This window comes from Rutilus rutilus (assembly GCF_951802725.1).
Source record: "Rutilus rutilus genome assembly, chromosome: 6".
NCBI classification, from domain to species: Eukaryota; Metazoa; Chordata; class Actinopteri; order Cypriniformes; family Leuciscidae; genus Rutilus; species Rutilus rutilus.
The window spans coordinates 49279641-49300384 of NC_140214.1; the positions used below are offsets into that span (position 1 = coordinate 49279641).

The 20744-nt window shown below is 42.0% G+C and overlaps 3 protein-coding genes across 3 annotated transcripts in view; 1 reads left to right on the forward strand and 2 right to left on the reverse strand.

The window, feature by feature from the left end:
* Nucleotides 1-20744, reverse strand: part of LOC311291902 (uncharacterized protein) — a 322068-nt gene that overhangs the window by 223653 nt on the left and 77671 nt on the right. The window lies entirely within an intron of this gene.
* LOC311291904 (protein NLRC3-like) overlaps nucleotides 1-20744 on the reverse strand; it is a gene marked incomplete at its 3' end in the record, with an annotated part of 146391 nt that overhangs the window by 90593 nt on the left and 35054 nt on the right. The window lies entirely within an intron of this gene.
* Nucleotides 1730-3898, forward strand: LOC311291908 (E3 SUMO-protein ligase ZBED1-like). Its single transcript, XM_084411263.1, has 2 exons — nucleotides 1730-2929; nucleotides 3031-3898. Exons 1-2 carry the CDS (start codon nucleotides 1761-1763, stop codon nucleotides 3719-3721), a joined length of 1860 nt encoding a protein of 619 aa, XP_084267389.1. The 5' UTR covers nucleotides 1730-1760; the 3' UTR covers nucleotides 3722-3898.

A 20744-nucleotide genomic window follows, 5' to 3' on the forward strand; every position in this document is an offset into this window, starting at 1 on the left:
ATACAATCTGTATTGTGAAAAGCGCTATACAAATATACTTGACTTGACTAGTAACAGCAGACAAACGGCTAGCATTGACATCAGCGGGAATCCATCTGTCACTCAAGTGGCCACACCCTTAATTATGCAGAACTTTAAATATTAATCAACTAAACGGATGAGTTATAAAAAAAAATCACCCCCCTCACAGTTGTTATGAAGGGCAAAATTAGCTGTATAGACCAAAGCCACATAGAGATCCAGGCTGTAAACGTGTTGGTCATTTTAACATGGGGGAGATGCAGATTTGACTCACTCCTGCAGCCAGCCTCAAGCAGCCAGTCAATGAATTGCAGTTTAACTCACTTCCATGTTGGTTTCAAGAGAGAGACGGGGAGGTTGCTGCTTGGTCAGGAGCTATTTTTATGAACGGGTCATTGAATCTCACGATTCGTTCAAAGCCACAGATTCGTTCACGAATCACCGCTGTGTGCTGCAGTTCTGCTGTGGCTTTCGTTGCAAAATAGAGCAATAAGCCTACTGACAATACTGTTTTAAATGTAGTACATTATTTAATGTTACCCTTCTGTTTGTTGAACTGTTGTATAAAATCAATGTCACATTTGAAATCGTGTGGATATTCAGGAAACATTGCATTCTTGCTCGTATAATATGATCAACATTAAAAACACTGCTGGATATCAGCCTATATTTTGATCGCAGATTTAGTCGCACAGATAGCGCAAACGGCTCGTGGCAGAACACAGACCGACTGAACGACACTTTAATTTAAGTAGAAAATCTCAAATGAAGATCGCTAAACTCCAGCTTACTCGTCTGTGTTTTCAGATCATCCGCGCTTCTTCAGCAGTGTAGAGAGAGCGCGCGCATGGTTGCCAGATACTATTGAAAAGACCGGGTAGAAAACGTGTTCTTTTAACAGTGAAGCTCTGACTGGGGGTTTAATTATTAAAATCTGGCAACCGTAAGCATGAACGCTCGATCAATGAACGAACAATGAACGTTCAACAGTCAATGTGTTGTCGTCTCCTTTATTTGACACAAACAATTGGTTTGGTTAAGTTTAAAAATGTTTAAACACATTTCAGTCTCGTCTTTTTTCGTCAACGATATTGCATGTGTTGATATAGTCACAGTTATCGTTTAATGACGTGGGTGTCGTCTCTCGTCATCGTCTTGTCTTATGCTGGGTACACACCAAAAGTTTTTTTACATCTTATAAGATTTTCAAAATGTGACAGACCACAAACATGAGGACAAAAAATCCTAGATTTAAGCGTTTTGCTCCTATAATGTGTGGTATGCCATGATGTGACAAAGAGAGCACACCACACACAAACAGATTTTCAACCAGAGTCTCGACTAGTGATGGGTCGTTCGCGAATGAGCCGGCTCTAAGAGCCGGCTCTTATAGGTGAACGTCGGGAGCTGGCTCGCATATCTGAAGAGCCGACTCCATTTAAAAAAATATAGCCTATAGAAATTAAATCATTATGTAATAATGAAATAATGAATGAATTTTATTTTATTTTAAATAATTGACTAATTCAAAGAACAAATAAATTATTATATAGGACACATTCGTTTTTCGACTGTCTGATCAGCCTCACATTCTGTTCCTGTCAATCATACACGAGGTGTCAACCAATTATACGGCATGAGGGAGGGGCCGAGCCATCACACACACACACAGTGTCAACTGTCAAACACGGAGGAGAGGAGAGGAAAAACAGCTGTGAAAACAAAACAAAAGCAGGAAAATGAGTCGGAAGCACAGCAGCATTTGGAATCATTTTAATGAGGTAGACAATGTTAAAGCACAGTGTAGAATTTGCCTAAACAAAATCTCACATAAAGCCGGTTCTACGCACAACCTACACCGGCATATGCGAACTGTGCACCCAACTGTGAAAATAGCGGAGCTTCGAGAAACTAGCGATCCCGCTAGTGATGCTGGTGGAGCGACTGGAGCCAGCACCTCACGTGGAGATGTATCCACTCAGTCAAGTAGGCCGCGATCCACAGCAACGCAGTCTTCTATAATGGACCAGTTTATGCCAAAGTCAATGTCTGTATCAAAACAAGGCCAAATTGATATTGCATTGGCTAAAATGTTTGCCACCGATTTCCAGCCATTTTCGATCGTGGAGGACAGAGGTTTTAGAAATTATACCAGTAGTCTAAATCCAATGTACACAATTCCAAGCAGGAAAGTAATTTCAAAATCACTTATTCCACAACTGTATGAGAGCACAAGGGCTTCAGTGCAGGAAAGAGTCAAAAAAGCTACTGCAGTTTGCCTTACCACTGACTGCTGGACGTCAAGGATAACCACTAATTACATGTCAGTTACATGTCACTTTATTGAAGATTTTTCAATGTCTAGCTGTCTTCTAGACTGCTTTGAGTTCAGCGACCGACACACCTCAGAGAACTTGGCAGAGGAACTGTTGAGAGTGGCAAAAGAATGGCATGTAGATGGAAAAGTGGTCTGTTGTGTTACTGACAATGCGGCTAACATTACCAAAGCCGTGAAAATATTAAAGTGGACCCATCATCCATGTCTTGCCCACACAATCAACCTGATTGTAAGAGATGCTCTGAAGGTGATGAAGCCCACTGTGGAGAAAGTGAAAGCAGCTGTGGAATACTTCCACAGGAGCACAGTAGGTGCTGAAAAATTAAAGTCTACACAACACCAGATGGGAATGCCTGAGCTAAGGCCTAAACAAGACTGCCCTACAAGGTGGAATTCAACATTTTACATGTTGAAACGGTTTCTCGAGTCAAAGGATGCCATCATCTCTACCCTGGCCATTGTCAGTGCACCTGTTGATCCTCTGACCCAAGAGGAATGGGAGGTGGTGGAGGAGGTGTGCAGAGTCCTGGAGCCCTTTGAGCAAGTTACTGTGGAGATCAGTGGAGAGAGGTACAGTAAGCAGTTATTTCTACATTTTATCCTGTATTTTATATTACATTATATATATATATATAAATAAATAAATAAAAAAATCTATTCTCTCTTTTTAGCTATGTGACAGCCTCAAAAATGATACTCCTGTGTAAGGGTCTGCAGCGAATCACAGCCAACCGCCAGAGAGAAGCAAATGTAACCACAAGGCAAGTGATAGAGTTTATGGACACCCTATGTTCATCAATGGACAGAAAGTTCCATAGAATGGAATATAATCACGTGCTGTCAGAAACCGCTGCACTTGACCCCAGGTTTAAGAAATTAGCGTTCAGTGATGCCAGAGCGATTGATGAGGCTCTTCAAAGAATCACCTCAGCAGCAGGGAGGGACAGCCCCAGCAGTCAGCTGGCTCAGACACCAGGGCAACAGGAAGCAGAGGGAGCAGAAGGAGCCGAAGCACCAGCAGTAGTGCCACAAACGTCTGCTGTTTGGATGCTGTTTGATGAGAGAGCAACTGGGAATGCAGCACGAAGAAATCCCTCAGCAGATGCCATAATGGAGGTCCGATCCTATTTGGAGGAGCCTCTCCTCCAAAGATCTGCAGATCCCCTGAGCTGGTGGAAGAACAAGGCCTCTATCTACCCACGGCTTACTAAAGTCATGACAGGGAGACTCTGCATAGTGGCCACATCCGTTCCCTCTGAGAGGGTCTTCTCGAAAACAGGACAAATTATTTCTGAGAGAAGAAACCGCATCAGCCCCTCCAAAGTAAGGCAGCTTGCATTTCTGAATGCAAATCTCTCATAAAATAAAAATATGATCAGCATTGTGTGTGTGTGTTCATGCTAGTTATACAAAACATAACTAGTGAGATAGTTCATGCTGGTTAGTTATAACATGCCAATAAAGAAGAGAGAAAAAGAGGAACCAGTTTAATCCTTTCAGTTATTTATTTTTCTTTAATATGGGTTCTATTATGTTGTTCAGATTGTATTTGTTTTGAATGTTGTTTCTATACATTAAAAAGTTGTAATTTAAATGCAAATGTTTAATGGTATTCTTTTTTCATAACAAATCAATGCATTTTTAAAGAAATTGTGAGACATTGTGAGTATGATTTCATTTAGAATTGTAATTATGATGATTTCATAATTTAATTAGAATCGTTTTCACACCTATCATAGTCAAAACATATATTTTTTTAAAGAGCCGTTTGTGAGCCAAAAGAGCCGGCTCTTTTCAGTGAGCCGAGTCAAATGAGCCGGCTCACCAAAAAGAGCCGGATTGCCCATCACTAGTCTCGACTATGAACACAGGAAATCTCGCAAAATATCGTGAGACTTCAGAATAAGCATGACGGACGATATGCAGGAAGAAATTGCGATAGTGTTTGGAATGATTTTCACAGAAAATTCACGTGAAAAAACCATTGTACCTACCATTATATATAACCTTTTATACAGAAATATATTCATTCTTTATTGTCTTTATTTATTCTTTATTGGATTTATTGTCTCTTTAGAAAAAGTTATTTAATCCCTCTAGTCTATAGAACCTCACTGAACCCTTAACACTCAGCTTTTTTTTTTTTTTTTTTTTTTTTTTTTTTGATTTTAAGAATTATACAATTACAGTCAGGGGGTACAAAGAGTAAAGCTGATAAACAAACATAAAAAGACATATACATAAACAGTGACAAACTTAAAAGTTAAACAAAAATTTGAAAATGTTTACAGATTGAAACGCACTTTGCAGCTTTCTTATTTTTCAAACCCAATATTGTGTTTAGGTATTGTAAAATTTCTGCTCTTAAAATGAAAAACAAAGGCTTGTTTCCTCGAAATTTACACTTATGAATACTAAATCTTAACATTAAGCTTCCTGCAAGTGTGTGTGTGTGTGTGTGTGTGTGTGTGTGTGTGTGTGTGAGAATGACCGTGTCTTCCATCATCTCGCTTTCTGATTGGATATTGTTTCGTTTCACGTGATAATCTCCAGAGCGTGCGCGTGTTTGTCCTCGGAGTTCCCCCCACACATCAGGATTTCTGATCGTAAATATTAAACATGTTTAATATTTACTTCGTCAGGACCAGCGTTCAGCATAAGAGGCACCCCAACGAACGCGCATGCAAGTGTTTTTCTGGACTACTCAGTTTTCCTGTCATTTAAGTGTTGTGTTTTAGTCAAGGTAAGGCCATTTTCGATTCTCTGCTTATTTTCAATTTTTAAACTTCACATAATTCTGTATTTGAGTAGACGCGCTGACTACATTAAACAAAAGCCGCGAGTGAAAATTAATATTGCAGTCTAATTTGCACTTAAGCCTTATTTGCTCTCAGCAGTTTCGATTCGGCACATTGTCACGTTATTTGACTTAATTGCCCGAGCGAAACAGCATCTGTAGGAACAGTTATAAATAGAGGAACTTAAGGTCATTCGTCAGGACCAGCGTTCAGCATAAGAGGCACCCCAACGAACGCGCATGCAAGTGTTTTTCTGGACTACTCAGTTTTCCTGTCATTTAAGTGTTGTGTTTTAGTCAAGGTAAGGCCATTTTCGATTCTCTGCTTATTTTCAATTTTTAAACTTCACATAATTCTGTATTTGAGTAGACGCGCTGACTACATTAAACAAAAGCCGCGAGTGAAAATTAATATTGCAGTCTAATTTGCACTTAAGCCTTATTTGCTCTCAGCAGTTTCGATTCGGCACATTGTCACGTTATTTGACTTAATTGCCCGAGCGAAACAGCATCTGTAGGAACAGTTATAAATAGAGGAACTTAAGGTCATTCGTCAGGACCAGCGTTCAGCATAAGAGGCACCCCAACGAACGCGCATGCAAGTGTTTTTCTGGACTACTCAGTTTTCCTGTCATTTAAGTGTTGTGTTTTAGTCAAGGTAAGGCCATTTTCGATTCTCTGCTTATTTTCAATTTTTAAACTTCACATAATTCTGTATTTGAGTAGACGCGCTGACTACATTAAACAAAAGCCGCGAGTGAAAATTAATATTGCAGTCTAATTTGCACTTAAGCCTTATTTGCTCTCAGCAGTTTCGATTCGGCACATTGTCACGTTATTTGACTTAATTGCCCGAGCGAAACAGCTGTACTCACTCAAGCGGTGAAGCATTATCTGTATAACTATGTAATTTGCGCGCTGTCGCGGAAGCGTCAGCGGAAGCGTTCAGCTCTCGTGCTCAGCCTCCTCGTGTGAAGACCGACTCGGGTAAAGACCAGCGACTCTACCTGCGCGACTCCACCGAGCAAGGACACTAGAAAGGCACTTACGTATCTCCTTTTCCCCTCTCCTTCCCTCTCTTATCTTATTGTTGACATTAATCAACATGTGCTTTCAACACATTACTGTGATCTCTCGCCAACGCCCCTTCATCGCGCGCAAAAGACAACGCAATACTGCCAATCTGCGTCCAATTCTCTCATCCTCACACACTCCACTCTCTCTCTCCGTGGGTCTATGGAATTGTCAGTCAGCAGTCAATAAAGCTGACTTCATCCCAGCCTTCGCATCTCATTCTACTCTTAGTATCTTGGGCTTGACTGAGACCTGGATTCGTCCAGAAAACTCAGCAACCCCTGCTGCTCTCTCTAGCAATTTCTCCTTCTCTCACTCCCCTCGCCAGTCTGGGAGAGGTGGGGGAACAGGGCTCCTCGTTTCTAACAATTTCAAATACTCCGCACTCTCTTCTCTATGCAACAACAACTCATTTGAATATCATGCTATTACACTTACAACTCCCATTAAGATCCATATTGTAGTCATTTATCGTCCCCCTGGTCAGCTGGGAAACTTTGTAGATGAGCTGGATGTGCTGCTGTCCACTTTCCCTGAGGACGGCACCCCACTTCTAGTCTTTGGTGACTTCAACATCCATCTCGAAAAGCCGCATGCAACAGACTTCACCTCTCTCCTAGCCTCTTTCGATCTCAAACGACTCATCACCACAGGTACTCACAAATCAGGCAACCAACTGGACCTGGTTTACACACGCAATTGCATCACAGACAACATCCTGGTGAGACCTCTCCATGTTTCAGATCACTTCCTCATTACTTTCAGTCTACATCTCTCTACCCCTTCACCACCAACACCCCCACCAGTCACTTTCAGGCGAAACCTGCGCTCACTTTCTCCCTCCCATCTTTCCTCTGCCGTGTCATCTTCTCTTCCCCCACCCTCACAATTCTCATCTCTGGATGTGAACACAGCAACGGACACCTTATGCTCCACTCTAACCTCTTCTCTAGACATTATCTGCCCTCTCTCCTCCAGGCCAGCACGTGCTACTCCCCCTAACCCCTGGTTATCTGAGGTTCTTCGGGAACACCGGACTGAACTTAGGGCAGCGGAGAGGAAATGGCACAAATCAAAAGACGCATCTGACCTGAGTATGTATCAATCTCTCCTCTCTTCCTTTTCTGTGGATGTTCATGCTGCAAAATCTTCATACTTCCACAACAAGATCAACAGCTCCTCCAACACACGTTCACTCTTCAAGACATTCAACTCTCTCCTCTGCCCACCTCCACCACCACCCTCCTCCTCCTTAACTGCTGACGATTTTGCGAACTTCTTCACCAACAAAACAACATCTATCAGCAGTCAGTTTTCAGCTCCACACACACAGGAACCCAGACTGACCGCTTCCACAGCCAATATCCCACTGTTCTCCTTCTCCTCGCTAACCGAGGAAGAAGTATCTACACTTCTCCTCTCCAGTCATCCTACCACCTGCCCTCTAGACCCCATCCCATCACACCTTCTACAAGCCATCTCTCCGACACTTCTACCATCACTCACACACATAATCAACTCATCCCTCCATACTGGCACCTTCCCTACAGCATTCAAGCAGGCTCGGGTCACTCCACTGCTTAAAAAACCAACACTAAACACATCATCTGTAGAGAATTACAGACCTATCTCCCTCCTACCATTCATTGCGAAGACACTTGAAAGAGCTGTTTTCAACCAAATAACATCCTTTTTGTCTCTAAACAACCAGCTGGATGTCAACCAATCTGGCTTCAAGAAAGGGCATTCAACAGAAACTGCATTACTGTCAGTCACAGAAGCCCTACGGATCGCTAAAGCTGCTTCCAAGTCCTCAGTCCTCATTCTCCTGGATCTGTCTGCTGCCTTCGACACTGTGAATCATCAGATCCTTATGTCCAGCCTCTCATCACTGGGCATCACAGGAACTTCACTCCACTGGTTTGAGTCCTATCTCACAGGTAGGTCCTTCAAGGTCGCATGGAGAGGTGAGGTATCCAGAGCACATCAACTGACCACAGGGGTTCCCCAGGGTTCAGTTCTTGGTCCCCTCCTCTTCTCCATCTACACTACATCACTGGGACACATCATACAGGCACACGGCTTCTCCTACCACTGCTATGCTGATGACACACAGCTCTTCCTCTCGTTTCAACCAGATGATCCCACAGTAGCTGCACGGGTCTCAAGCTGTCTGGCGGACATCTCCACATGGATGAAGGAACATCACCTGCAGCTCAACCTGGCAAAGACTGAGCTTCTCATCCTCCCTGCCAATCCGTCTATACAACACGACTTCACCATCCAGCTAGAGTCATCATCAATCACCCCATCAAGGTCGGTCAGAAATCTCGGAGTAACGCTTGATGACCAGCTGTCCTTCACAGATCACATTTCAAAGACAGCTCGATCATGCAGGTTTGCACTGCACAACATCAGGAAGATCAGGCCTTTCCTAACTGAGCATGCAACACAACTTCTGGTCCAGGCCCTGGTCATTTCTAGGCTTGACTACTGTAATGCTCTTTTGGCCGGACTTCCAGCATGTGCAACAAAACCTCTACAGATGATCCAAAATGCTGCAGCTCGTCTTGTCTTCAACGAGCCCAAGAGGGCCCACGTCACTCCTCTGTTCATCTCTCTGCACTGGCTACCTCTCGCTGCTCGCATCAAGTTCAAGGCATTGACGCTTGCCTACAGATCTATCACAGGCTCAGCTCCCTACTATTTTCACTCACTCCTACGAGTCTACATCCCTACCAGACGCCTACGATCGATCAACGAGCGACGTCTCGTGGTTCCATCACAGAGAGCCACAAAATCACTTTCCAGAACATTCTCATTCACAGCTCCATGCTGGTGGAACGCTCTCCCCGGCCTCATCCGGAATGCAGAATCACTGGCAACATTCAAAAAACAGCTGAAAACCCATCTCTTCCGTGAGCACTTAACCTCATAAAAAAAAAAAAAAAAAAAAAAAAAAAAAAAAAAAATCCTTTGAAACATCACTTATCAGACTTATGCTACTCTGAATAATGCCTGAACTTTGTATTCTGAGCACTTCTTGCGTTGTTGTTGTTTTTGCCTCTTCATGATGACTCGCTTTATTTAGTCCTAATTTGTAAGTCGCTTTGGATAAAAGCGTCTGCTAAATGACTAAATGTAAATGTAAATTTACGATTCGCGATCGGAGCGGCTCCGACGTTCTTCCGAGCAGGTTCGGACACTCTTAACACACCTCACACCAAGGGAAAATCTGATAAAATAATCTGTTAAACCATCAAGATAATCGGGACATAGCTAGGATTGTCGGAAGGGGAGAAATCGGCCCAAAATCAGCCCGATTATCTTTTGGTGTGTACCCAGCATTAGTCAGGGGAAAAAAAGTTCGTCAACGAACATTTTTCGTCATAGTTTTCAGTGTTTTCATAGTTTTCAAAACATAGTTCGTTTTCAATTAACGAAATTAACACTGATGTAGCCTAAACGAGTCATTGTCGTGTATTTTACAGAGGTTTAGATGATTACGTTAATAGTGTTTTTGTTTTTTTTTACAGTAAGTTTTATTTGAGTCAGAAGTATGTGGTAATTCTTTATTGATTACTAATGGGTTCCCTATTTTTTCACTTTAGAATACTGTTTCAGGTTCTAAGTAATTTCTGAAGAATTATCTAATAATTATTTATTAATTACTGTTACAACCTTATTTAATATCTAGAGGAATTAAGGAATGTAACATTAAAATAATGAGCGTGTACTGGAAAACAAACACATCACCCGATTGAGTTTTCTTAGGGAAGTGATTTATTACAATGAGTCTCAACATGAGAAGGACACCTCAAAGTAATTAGTTAGATTATAATAAAGAAAGGTAAAGAGAAAAGAACTAGATTTGTGCCAAATCAAAGAACTAAATAAAACCAAAAACCAGTCTTACTAAAGAACCAAAAAAACAATGTGATCTGACTAGATCAACGTCCGGCAAGAACCAAACAAAACATCTTCAGCGTCAAAAAGACGCCCTAAATAAACTATTCTTACTAACAAAAACAAAACTTACAAGGGGTGGCACAAGTCACTAAACTGGTGTTCTAAACACAAATTGATCTCTCAGTGTGGCATATGTACTGTATATCACGTGATATCTAAGCTGTTCTTTTCTCTTCCCCCATTTAACAGTAGATCAAACCACCAGACAGAATAAATGGTGATACTCACAAGGAAAAAAACAGCGCAAATGAACCTCACTTACGGAGGTCTCACTACTGAGTTCTCAAAGAACACATCAATCCTAAAATGGTACAGGTCAGGCAAACTAACAAGCGAGAGCTCTAGCGTGCACAAAGTCATCTCCCGCCTCCAACACAGGTGCGCTCTTTATAGGCACATGGCGCGCCCTCATTGGTGTAGCTGCGTTGAATCATCATCCAACAGCAATGATGACGATGACGTCGCCCGGATGATTGACAGATGGACAAGCCAATCAGATAGCCGCATAATCCTGCTGACAGTGACAGTGAAACAAAAGAAAGAGCGTACGGGAGGGAAAAAAAACAACAACAACAGCTCCAAACAGATAACAGTATAGGACGTAACACTCCTCCCCATAAGAATAAACACATAATGTTTATTCCACTCAAATCTTTAAAATTACACTCTAGATAAGGCATCGGCGAGCACATTCTCGGACCCTTTCTTATGCTTGATTTCGAGATTGTATCCCTGAACCACCAACGACCAACGCATAAGGCGTTGATTCTGGTTGTACATTCTTGCAAGGAACACCAACGGGTTGTGGTCTGTATAGACGACTATAGGGACACTTGAAGAACCCAAATACACTTCAAAAAATTGAAGGGCGAGCAGCAAAGCCAGAGTTTCCTTTTCAATAACGGAATAATTTCGTTGATGCTTGTTAAACTTTTTGGAGTAATAACAAACGGGATGATCTACTCCGACATTATCCTCCTGCAAAAGCACTGCCCCAGCTCCCACAGCGCTTGCATCAACCTCAAGTTTAAAGGGACGTTCGAAATCTGGAGCAGCTAAAACAGGAGTATTATACAACAAAGCTTTCACAGTTTCAAATGCACTTTGACAATCCTCAGACCAGATGAAAGAATGAGCAGGGCTAAGCAAATTTGTTAGTGGACTAACTACCGTAGAAAAGTTCACACAAAAACTACGGTAGTAGCCTGCCATACCTAGAAAACGTCGTAATTCTCTCCGTGAGGTAGGCACGGGAAACTCGGTAATGGCAGTCACCTTAGCCTCTACAGGTTTTACTTGTCCTCCGCCCACTTCTTTACCCAGATAAGTCACACTCGCCTTACCAAAAACACACTTAGCGAGGTTGAGTGTCAATGTTGCCTTCTCTAAACGCTCGAACACGATACGAAGAAGTTTCAGGTGTTCTGACCACTCCGTTGAATATAATACCAGATTGTCCAAATAAGCATTGCAATGGGGAACTCCAGCCAGTACAGTTTGGATTAATCTTTGAAAGGTGGCAGGTGCATTTCGTAATCCGAAAGCCATCACGTGATACTGCATGAAGCAATCTGGAGTTACGAAAGCAGAAATTTCAGATGCGCGAGATGTTAACGGCACCTGCCAATACCCTTTCAGTAGATCCAACTTACTGACAAACCGGGCTGATCCTAAATTGTCAATGCAATCTTCCATTCTAGGAAGTGGGTAACAGTCAGGAACTGTAACTGAATTTACACGGCGATAATCCGTGCAAAAACGAAACGACCCATCAGGCTTATGCACTAAAAGGCAAGGAGAACTCCAAGGGCTACTGCTAGGCATAGCCAACCCATTCTCCAACAGATATTCAGTTTCCTGCCTCATTATCGTTCGTTTTACAGTATTCATCCGGTATGCATGCTGTTTAATAGGTAATGCGCCATCAACATTAATATCATGCTGCAACACCGTAGTCTGTGACGGCACATCTCCAAATAGAGATGGAAAATCAGTGATAACACCCACAATATCCTGCACATGAACATCAGATAAGTGAGTAAGATGCATCGGCAAATTCTTCAAAACCTCAGAGTTTTCCAGCTTAGCACACTGCTGAGAAGTATTTCGTAGGACTATGTCATCAGCAGCACTAACCTCATCCTCCAGATTTAATGGTAGTCCACAAGTCAGAGCCACAGAAGCTTCTATGGGCCCTATGGTTCCCTCAGTAGATCTGCTCCGTGAACCATCTCTGGTGTGATAAGACTTGAGCATGTTAATATGACAGACGCGCGACTGGCGCCTTCTGTCAGGGGTTCGAATGACATAGTCGGTCTCGCTAATTTTCTTTAAAACTACATAGGGTCCTGAGAAATGTGCTGATAATGCCGAACCCAGGATAGGCAGCAGTACTAAAACCTTATCACCAGGGTTAAAAGAACGAGGCACAGCTTTTACATCATATCGTTTCTTCATTCCAGACTGAACGCTCACCAGGGAATTTTGTGCAAAACTACAAGCATGATGTAGCCGTTCCCGAAATCGACTGACATAGTCCAAGACATGAACCTCTGACCCAGAATTAACCTCCAACATTTTCTCTTTCAGAATTTTTAGTGGTCCTCTTACAGTGTGTCCGAACACCAATTCAGCTGGACTAAAGCCCAGTGACTCCTGTACGGCTTCTCGTGCCGCAAATAACACGAGAGGAACACCCTCGTCCCAGTCATTACCCGTCTCTAAACAATATTTCCTGAGCATTGATTTCAATGTCTGGTGAAATCGTTCAAGAGATCCTTGACTTTCAGGATGAAATGCGCTGGATACTCGGTGTTCAATAGATAATGATTTTAAAACCTGTGCAAAAAGTTTTGATAAAAAATTAGTTCCCTGATCAGTTTGTACGACTCTGGGAAGTCCAAACGTGGAAAAAAATTTGAGCAATGTTTTAACAATCACAGGAGCCGTAATTCTTCTCAACGGGATGGCCTCAGGAAATCGAGTGGCCCTACACATAATCGTGCACAAAAATTGGTTACCGGACTTTGTCTTGGGTAACGGTCCGACACAGTCTACAAGCACCTGTTCGAACGCTTCACCCACTACAGGAATAGGTACCAGAGGAGCGGGCTTAATTACTTGATTCAGTTTTCCCGATACCTGACAGATACTGCACGTTCTACAAAATCTAGCCACATCTCTCTTTAACCCTGGCCAAAAAAAATGTCTTAGAATGCGATAGTACGTCTTTGTCACTCCTAAATGACCAGATAATACATGTTCATGCGCCAAAGATAAAATATATCGACGATACTCACTGGGGATGACAATTTGATAGACAGCATTCCAATCTGAATCGGAGTCAGCGACAGAGCTCCATTTACGCATTAACAGTCCAGCGTCTATAAAATATGCGGTGTTATTGAGTCCGTTCTCAACAGTCTCAGATCGAACAACATTAGAGAAACACTTATTTAAGGACTGATCCTTCTTTTGTGCCAAAATAAGCCTCCCGCGAGTTACAGGCAACTCTAAAACATTATGATCGAGTACACCGTCAAAACCTTTTAAACTAGACTTTTTCTCTGGTGTAGCTGTCTTTTCTTGAACAGGTAGATTTTGTACCATGAAAGTATCTTCCAGATCGATATCAGTAATCTTTGACTGCGCGCGAGTAGTTACGCACGCCGAAAACACCTCCGGATAATCCCGAGTTAACTCATCAGAAGGGAGACACATGTTAGGGGTATCTGCTACTTCTAGCATAGGTATAACTTTACCCCCTGCCAAGTCATTCCCTAAAATGAAAGTTATTCCTTTCACCGGAAGCGATGGGCGTACTCCCACCTGAACGAACCCTGTAACAAGCGCACTCTTCAGGTACACCCGATGCAGTGGTACCTTAACCACGCTCATTTCAATACCTCTCACAAAAACACTCGAACCACTGTATGATTCGGCTGACAAGGGTAATACATCTGCCAAAACAAAAGAGTGACTTGCTCCAGTATCCCTCAATATATGGATTTCTTTCTGGTCATTTCCATCATCCGATAACGAAATAAACCCAGTAGTCACAAAAGGTTTATAACTTACGTCAGGAATATTCTCTTCCTCTGCTAGTTCCACATGAGATAGACCAACAGCATTTACCAAGCCAACACTTTTCGTCTGACCAGTCTGTTGTTTCCGTTTCAAGATGTTACACTCGGCAATTAAATGGCCTTGCTTATGGCAATAAAAACACTCACGAGCTTCTTTCGATGACGACCAAACGAATTTCGTTCTGGGAGACTGATCAAAATTAGGAGAATTTTTAACTACAACAGCAGTCTTGTCTATACGTGGAGAAAACACAGTCTTGTGCGTAAGGACAAATTCGTCTGCCAAAACAGCGGCTTGTGACAACGTGGATACCTTCTGTTCGTTCAAATAAAGCACAACACGATCAGGTAGACAACCCTTAAAATCTTCCAGCAAGACCAATTCTCTCAGTGACGCAAAATCATTGGCTTTATTTGCATGACACCATTTATCAAGCAAATTACTTTTCTCTCGGGCGAACTCGACAAAAGTAGAATTAGAATTTTTTTTTATGACTTCGAAACCTCTGCCTATAGGCTTCAGGAACTAATTCATACGCACAGAGAATTGCCAGCTTCACGGTCTCATATTTTAAACTTTCTTCAATAGGTAAAGTCGAAAATACCTCTTGTGCCTTCCCTACCAATCTACATTGGAGCAGGACCGTCCACACTTCCTTCGGCCAAGCGAGCGAGGTCGTAATACGCTCAAAGGCACAAAAATAAGAATCAACCTCGGTTTCCCTGAAATGAGGTACTAACGATATGTATTTACCTACATCAAATGTGTTTGTTGCCGAACTTGAGACTGGAATCGGAGGAGCACTCATGACTATAGGAGTAGCACTCGCAGCTTCAGAAGGAACGGGCTGCACAGCTACGCCACCAACAATTCTCATAGCGTCTAACTCTAGTTGCCGCATCTTTACTTGCTTCTCTGCCTCAATCTCAAGGGTGCGTATTTTAAGACGGATATCCAAATCGGCCTGTCGGCTATGCGCTTTATCTTGAGCTTCCATCTGTAAACGAGCTAAACGCACTTTTAACTTCGTATCTTCTTTAGTCGAGGGAGAGACAGGTGAAAATGGTTCAAACGGCGATAAACCGGTCCGCCTCTCAGTTCCAAACACAGAATCAGTAACCTCACTTCGCGCACTGTCTTGATCCGTTAAATTACGCTCAGGAGGACCACCCTCCGCACCATCTAACTCGTCTGACACAGGCCCTACTAATAACTTTAATTCCACTAGACGATTCCACACAGCAGTTTTAATTTCCCTCTTAAGAGCCTGTCTCACTACCGGAATCTGAAAATGACCCGCAATGGATAATAAATCATCCTTTCTGCATTTCTCAAACTGCTCTAAAGTTGGACTCTCAACAAAAGTTTGTAAGTTAAACGAAGTCATGATTATTATGCCTATCCAGTACACTATATTCCACGACATGAACGATACAAACTTACAAATTCAAACAATCCATGACCTGTACCATTACAAAATTTTCCAGTACATGAACAATATTTATTTTATCGGGAGAAGTTATAAATAACTATCCCGGACGAGCCCCCATTAATGTTACAACCTTATTTAATATCTAGAGGAATTAAGGAATGTAACATTAAAATAATGAGCGTGTACTGGAAAACAAACACATCACCCGATTGAGTTTTCTTAGGGAAGTGATTTATTACAATGAGTCTCAACATGAGAAGGACACCTCAAAGTAATTAGTTAGATTATAATAAAGAAAGGTAAAGAGAAAAGAACTAGATTTGTGCCAAATCAAAGAACTAAATAAAACCAAAAACCAGTCTTACTAAAGAACCAAAAAAACAATGTAATCTGACTAGATCAACGTCCGGCAAGAACCAAACAAAACATCTTCAGCGTCAAAAAGACGCCCTAAATAAACTATTCTTACTAACAAAAACAAAACTTACAAGGGGTGGCACAAGTCACTAAACTGGTGTTCTAAACACAAATTGATCTCTCAGTGTGGCATATGTATATCACGTGATATCTAAGCTGTTCTTTTCTCTTCCCCCATTTAACAGTAGATCAAACCACCAGACAGAATAAATGGTGATACTCACAAGGAAAAAAACAGCGCAAATGAACCTCACTTACGGAGGTCTCAATACTGAGTTCTCAAAGAACACATCAATCCTAAAATGGTACAGGTCAGGCAAACTAACAAGCGAGAGCTCTAGCGTGCACAAAGTCATCTCCCGCCTCCAACACAGGTGCGCTCTTTATAGGCACATGGCGCGCCCTCATTGGTGTAGCCGCGTTGAATCATCATCCAACAGCAATGATGACGATGACGTCGCCCGGATGATTGACAGATGGACAAGCCAATCAGATAGCCGCATCATCCTGCTGACAGTGACAGTGAAACAAAAGAAAGAGCGTACGGGAGGGAAAAAAAACAACAACAACAGCTCCAAACAGATAACAGTATAGGACGTAACAATTACTAATAAGTTCCCTATATTTTCACTTTAGAATACTGTTTCAGGTTACAAGTAAACTAATTCCTGGATAATTATCTAATAATTATTTATTAATTACTAATAAGTTCCCTATATTTTCAGTTTCCCTCAGTCATTGCCTAAAACACATGAATTTACTCAATGGCATTCTATGCTGAGGAAAACAGACACACACAGTACTGTATATAAAATATAAAAACTAATCTGAGGTTAGTTTTGTATGACTGTTCATTAGTTACTTCTTATTTTTCTTGAACCTTAATTAATAGATAATTAGTAGTAGTTCTTCAGGAGGTATGACAGAATTCATTAGTTATTGATTAACTAACTGTTACTTAACACAATCATAAAATTATATTACATACTGATTAGTTAACAGATGCCAAAAGCACATTGTTGCATTTTTATTGTGATGGTTCTGTTCAACATAGTGTTGATGATATTTTTCCTTTGGTGAAGGTTCTCACAGACTTTAAGGACTGTACAGGTTTTTTTTAACAATACCAATAATCACTGTCTTTCTATTCATGATGCCGATAAGAAATTGTTATACAGATTTATTGTAAAAATTTTGAACAAAGATCAATTAAATGGTAAAACTGACACTCCATGGAGAGCTCGCTTAGATCTGATAGACGGTGTTGGACCTGAATGGAGATCGCTGTACAAACCACCATTGATGAAGAAGGTTGCTGATTTGCAGTGGAGAGTTTTACATACAGCCGTGGCTGTTAATTCTTTTATCTCTGTTTTAAACCCTGATGTTAATCATGACTGTCTTTTTTGCACTCTTCGTGAGACAGTTTTTCACTGTTTTATGGTTTTATGGACCAAAATGCGTAACCGGCCTGCCCGACGGGCTATCTGAAATAGTGTTCGCTTCAGTCTTGTTATAATCAGATTCAGCGCGTTCTTCATCTTCAATCCGCAGCGGCGCAGAGCACATGTCAGAAACAGAGGACAGGGTGTGTGTGTGTGTGTTCACCTGAGTCTCATTGGTCTGTCAATGTCAGAATATTTGAGATGACCAATCAAATCAAAGTAGGCGGGCTTTATATAGGCTACACAGAAGCTGCTGAGTGTGAATTTGAGCAGAGCGACTCAACGCTTCAGTTTACGGTCAAGTGCGAGATAAGATGTAAGTAGCTAAACTAAACATTTCATATTTGACAGCTTTTTTAGGTCATAAATGTTAAACGAATGACACAAATAATCAGACAAACGAATATACTTTTGTCGAATTTCGCCATTTTGAACTGAAAATAGGTGACTAATAATTAGTTTACTGTCATTGTGAGGGGACATTAAAGGTTGTATCAGCGATTTCAGGCCCAAACATAAATGATCACATTCATCTAATCTTTCCTAACGATCCGCTAGCTGCCCGCCCCATAAGCATAACTCAAAACCAAAATGAATTTTGTTTTCGCAAAACCTCACAACACCCTCCCCCTGTCGGTGATTGGTTGGAACACTATTTATTTTGGTTTTGAGTGGTGGTGAAACCAACTGTTTTTGTGTGCAGATCTCAGAGCCTAGGCTTGCAGAATTGCTAGCGGATCGTTAGGAAAGATTAGATGAATGTGATCATTTATGTTTGGGCCTGAAATCACTGATACAACCTTTAACAGAGCATTAACAAAGCCGTTTTCATTAATAATGAATGTGTACATGTTGAGAATTAATATACAATTTGTAGCCTTCAGTAAATTAAAGTTCAGCTTTAGGAGGGGAAGAGACAGAGCAAGAGAAAAACAAAGAGAAAAAGAGTGTGATGCTGATCTGATGAGGAGAGAAAAATAATCAGCTGCCCACTGACATGGTTTTAAAGCTATTGTTATCCAATTTTTTTGGCCTTCAAAACATCTTAAAATGTACTTATGTAGATCAGAGAAATCAAAATTTTCTCTGGGGTGCCCCCGAACCCCCCTAACTAGCCTACCTCACATTCGGGACCTCAGTGATGATAAAACCCTGCCATCTGCATGTTAATGAAACTTAATAGTGAGCATTAGACCCTAAACTAAAGAGTTACTTTTTATTTTTTTTTATTTTTTTCATCATACCCTCATTGGGGGCTGAGCCACAGGCATGACTGATTCATGTTCACACTGGTCACACACATTTCAGTTCAGTTAGAACCAGATGCATATTTGTTGATATTTTGTGTTTTTAAAAAGTTTTTGATTCATTGTTTTGACTCCTAACCAATATTCTACATTAAAAAATGTCTTTTTATCTGGGCTAGTAAAATTCATTTCGGGGCTACTAAAATCTGAAGAGTGCCTGCCCGAAGGGCTACCAGCGATTTAGAAATTTTGCGAGCCCTGTCACTCTTTTCAAACATGGCTGAAGACAATGTAACAACCCCACAAGTGCACTTCAGAGCTGTTTTACCTCCAGACTTCACTGGGGATGGCAACGAAAGCTTTTCTCAATGGGCTCGTCGTTTTCAAGTATGCTGTGAGACCTCAGGTATGGACAAACCTCAGCTTGCCAAAGTACTTCCCTCAAGATTGGCCGGTGCTGCATTCAGTTACTGGGACAGTTTGTCGGATGACATAAAAGCTGATTATGACAGTACATGTAACAAAATTGCTGCAGTTTTTGACCACAAACAGCTACTGAGAACTTTTCAGACATACTTAAATGCCAGACCGCGTCGGAGTAACGAGCCCCTGGAAGTGTATGCTGCTGAATTGACCCGTCTTGTTCACCAGGCTTTTCCAGATTATGGAGAATCTGCCATCAAAGGTGAAATTTTGCGACGCTTTATAGCTGGACTTGAACTTTCATTGCAAACTAAACTGTATGAGTTTGGTGTAACTACACTTGAGGATGCGATTAAAGTAGCTGGTCGGTGTGAGAGGACACGTTCCACGGTCACTGAGCCTTTTCCACTGCCGACATCCTCTGCACCTCAACCTGCCGAGGTACACAGCCTCACAACTGAGTCTGCCAATATGCTCGCAGCGCAGCTCAGTGACCTCCATCTGAAAGTAGACAAACTTCAGTCTGTCGTGACTATGTTGACGCAGCCTAAGCCTCATCACACCAGTGCTGTCTCACCTCCTGATCGTCACTTCACCTATCGTCAGAGATCACCTTCACTTGACAGAGTGAAAGACTATCACTATATGCCATCTTCTCATTATCAACATTTCACCGCATCTGATGAGCCCTACTTCAGAGGAAGATCTCCTGTACGTTCCAGTAACAGTCATCACAGACTACACGGGAGCCCCGGGCCAAGTTATCATCAGCAGCAGCAGGGGTATGACAGACCCTTACGATACGACAGTAGAGAGACCCACTTTAGCCCTTAGCAGAGATATACTGCATATGATGACTCAGTGCCTTCTCAACCCAGCTACAGGCATCAACTGAAGGATGACAGCAGCCCAGGTGAGAACCGAGATCGACGGAGGGATGAGCAGTATCCCAGATGTCGCTCTCCAAGTCCACAACGACCCCATTCACGCCGTGTACACTTCGTCGAACATCAGCATTCGGGAAACGAGTGGTAGCTGGAGATGAGGGCCAATCTTCAGTTCAACTGTCAGCGGCCCATAGCAACAATGCAGTCACATCTGTGGACACCACAGTCTGGACACCTTACATAAAAGGCCTCGTCGAGGACCAAGAAGTCAGTATTTTCCTTGACACGGGCGCTGGTTTGTCACTCATCAGTGAGGCCTTACGTCAACGCATCCCTGCACTTAAACATCGCCCCTTACTGAAGAGTTTCCAGGTGGCACACACACTGACAGGACAACAGCTAGACATTTCAGGCTCATTATCTGTCACATTACGTCTGGGGTCACACATATTCAGTATGAACATGTATGTCGTAAGAGACTCTAGACAGGACACTCTTCTTGGGTGGGACTTTTTCAAAATGCATGGTGCTTCAATTGACACAGCCTCTGGTGTTTTTTGTTCAAGAATGACAAAATTTCACTTCTCAGTTCCTCCCAAGCACTGCCT